This window comes from Arachis ipaensis, chromosome B01 (assembly GCF_000816755.2).
Source record: "Arachis ipaensis cultivar K30076 chromosome B01, Araip1.1, whole genome shotgun sequence".
NCBI classification, from domain to species: Eukaryota; Viridiplantae; Streptophyta; class Magnoliopsida; order Fabales; family Fabaceae; genus Arachis; species Arachis ipaensis.
This window is the reverse complement of record NC_029785.2, coordinates 40,343,306-40,345,661: the sequence shown is the minus strand read 5'-3', so window position 1 is coordinate 40,345,661 and position 2,356 is coordinate 40,343,306. Positions and strand designations below refer to the sequence as shown.

The window sequence follows — 2,356 nt, the reverse complement described above, 5'->3', positions numbered from 1 at the left end:
TGTACTGTACAATTTTTTTGTTGTTGTTCTTAATAATAAGGATAATACAGGATTGAGATAAGAGTTCCCCTAGGCAAAAGGAAAGGGAAAAAAAAGAAGGGATTTATCTATAAAACATAGCTTTTCAATATCTCAACATATCTGACGGTGTGATGGAAACCTTATTCCATGCCATTCCATTAATCAATCATCACATACCATCAAAACAACCTTATCCAAACATAGGTTTTGTTTCAAGATATACTTTGCCAACACTAACCAAGCATAAAAACAAACAGGTGCCAAAATTGATAAAGGAATTGAAACACATACCAAACTTGTTTGTAAAAATTGAAGGATAAATAAAAACTTACAACAGATAGCTGACCAGAAGATCCTTCTTTAGAAATAATGGTAGACTTCCACTCATTCAGCTTCTCTAAAAGGGCAGGCACTTCCTCCTCATGAGCAGCAACTCGGATTCTTAATGGACATCGTTTTATAGGGTAGTGCTTTTGAAGCTCCTGAATCAACTCCAAAGCCTGTAAAAACAACAGGTTCCACTTTCACTAATTACCATAATTATAAAATGGAACCAGCTTGACTGCTTGACAATTAAAAAAGTAAAGATGAAACAGTGATGCAAAAGACCCCTGACCTGCTTCTTGGAACTACTATTTGGATCAACAGCAAAATGAATATCCCTCATGAGACGCTCAATCATGCTAATAGTGTAAGGGCGCTGCGTCTCAGGATTGTATGTCTTTTGCATCACAATGGTGGCAATATCTCTGAACTGACTCGACAGCAAGGATTCCCTTTCTTTCCCGGCAACCTGAAGTTCCCCTTTCTTCAAAACCTGCAACCAAAACACAGCATTTTATTAGTCAGTCATACACCAAACATTTTTTTTCTTGATTATTATTATCGTCATTTGCTTTTATCTGACCTCTAAGCATATCTTGGTCTGATCATCAGTCCCAAAAGCAGCAATCAAATCCTTTGACTTGGCAAGAACTCCTTTGGAAACATTGGAATAAACAGTATGTGACTGCAACACTTCGTCCAGGTCCTTCTCCCTGTTATTGCAAAACAAATGTAATACGTCATCTGTTTTCAACATTATTAATTTTCCATTTCCAAAACAAATCATAAAATTTTTCCATAATTTTCAACTTATTACTAATTTCAGCATTACAAACAAAAAAATTATTCAGTGCCTCATGTACAAGATCCTGAAACAAAAACACACCCATGTGTTCACGGTTTTAATCAGCAGAATTAAGAGGAGTTAGCTACAAAAGTGAGGATGCTTGTGGAACTCACTTGCTCTATTTACAAAACTCCTCCCTTTCACCTTCAGTTTGGATATTGCTTGAGACAGAAACCAAGACACATGAACTCATTTGCTATGGAGTGAACAGAGACACAAATTTTCTGTATTTCCTAACAGAGAGGACTAAAAATATCCAAATGTAGCCTTATAGAACCAAACCCGTATTGGGACTACATCTAAAGTGCCACTACAGTTGCATTACATTTCCATATTTTCAGACAATTATATGTAATCAACGTACGATAACCCCAATTTAAAACCATATGCAGTAGTAAGATAAGTAGAAGGGTAGCTTACACGCCGGAACGCCGAGCGAGGACGGTATTAGGGTAGCAGGCAATCTCAAAGCGCATGCCGTGCTTCTTGAGTCGCACGACGGCCACGTTGGTTAGCCTCTTCTGCCCTATAGGCTGCACCAGCGTTCGCGACATCTCTCCAATACAATACAATATGTATCTGTCTACCTATCTTTGACTATCTATTCCGACTTCGTTGTTAGTTCTGTAAAGACCGAATTGATAATCAGAATAATATAATATAATAATATATGTTTGCGAGTGCAAAACCGATTCTAGGGTTCAAGAACTGGGCAGATGATGGCGGGGGCGCTACCTGAACATAAGCCTGCGTTGGCGGAGAAAGGAAATGGAGTCTGCGGCGAGAAGAAGACTGGAAGACAAACGATAATCGGCGGCGGCAAGAAGCTTGTGCCGACGGCTGAGGTGGTGACAGGAGATGAAGGCCGTGGCGGTGGTGCCGAACTGGTAGGACCTGGAAGAGAAGACAGCGGTGTTGTGTTGATTTTTTTGAAAGAGAAGGGAGAGTTAGGATTAGTTTGGTAAAATTTTTAATTTTTAAGGATAGTTTATAAAAATTAATTTTTAAAAGTTTTTTTTTAAAAGTTTAAAATATGTAATTAATTATAAGTTTAAATTAAGAATGTAATTATAGATAATATTATAAAAATTTAAAATTTCTGATAAAATAGTTTGTATGAATAATTTTAATAAAAATTAAATAAAATGATTTGTGTTAATAATG

General features: G+C 36.8%; 1 protein-coding gene across 1 annotated transcript in view; it reads right to left on the bottom strand.

Moving 5' to 3' along the window:
- LOC107629372 (ribosome maturation protein SBDS) overlaps positions 1-2,165 on the bottom strand; it is a 3,122-nt gene extending 957 nt beyond the window's left edge. The window contains exons 1-5 of the mRNA XM_016332155.2: positions 1,928-2,165; positions 1,613-1,816; positions 929-1,058; positions 638-838; positions 354-521 (exon numbers count right to left, since the gene is read on the bottom strand). Coding sequence (XP_016187641.1) covers positions 354-521; positions 638-838; positions 929-1,058; positions 1,613-1,746 — 633 coding nt within the window. The 5' untranslated portion in view covers positions 1,747-1,816; positions 1,928-2,165. The remainder of the gene's footprint in view (positions 1-353; positions 522-637; positions 839-928; positions 1,059-1,612; positions 1,817-1,927) is intronic.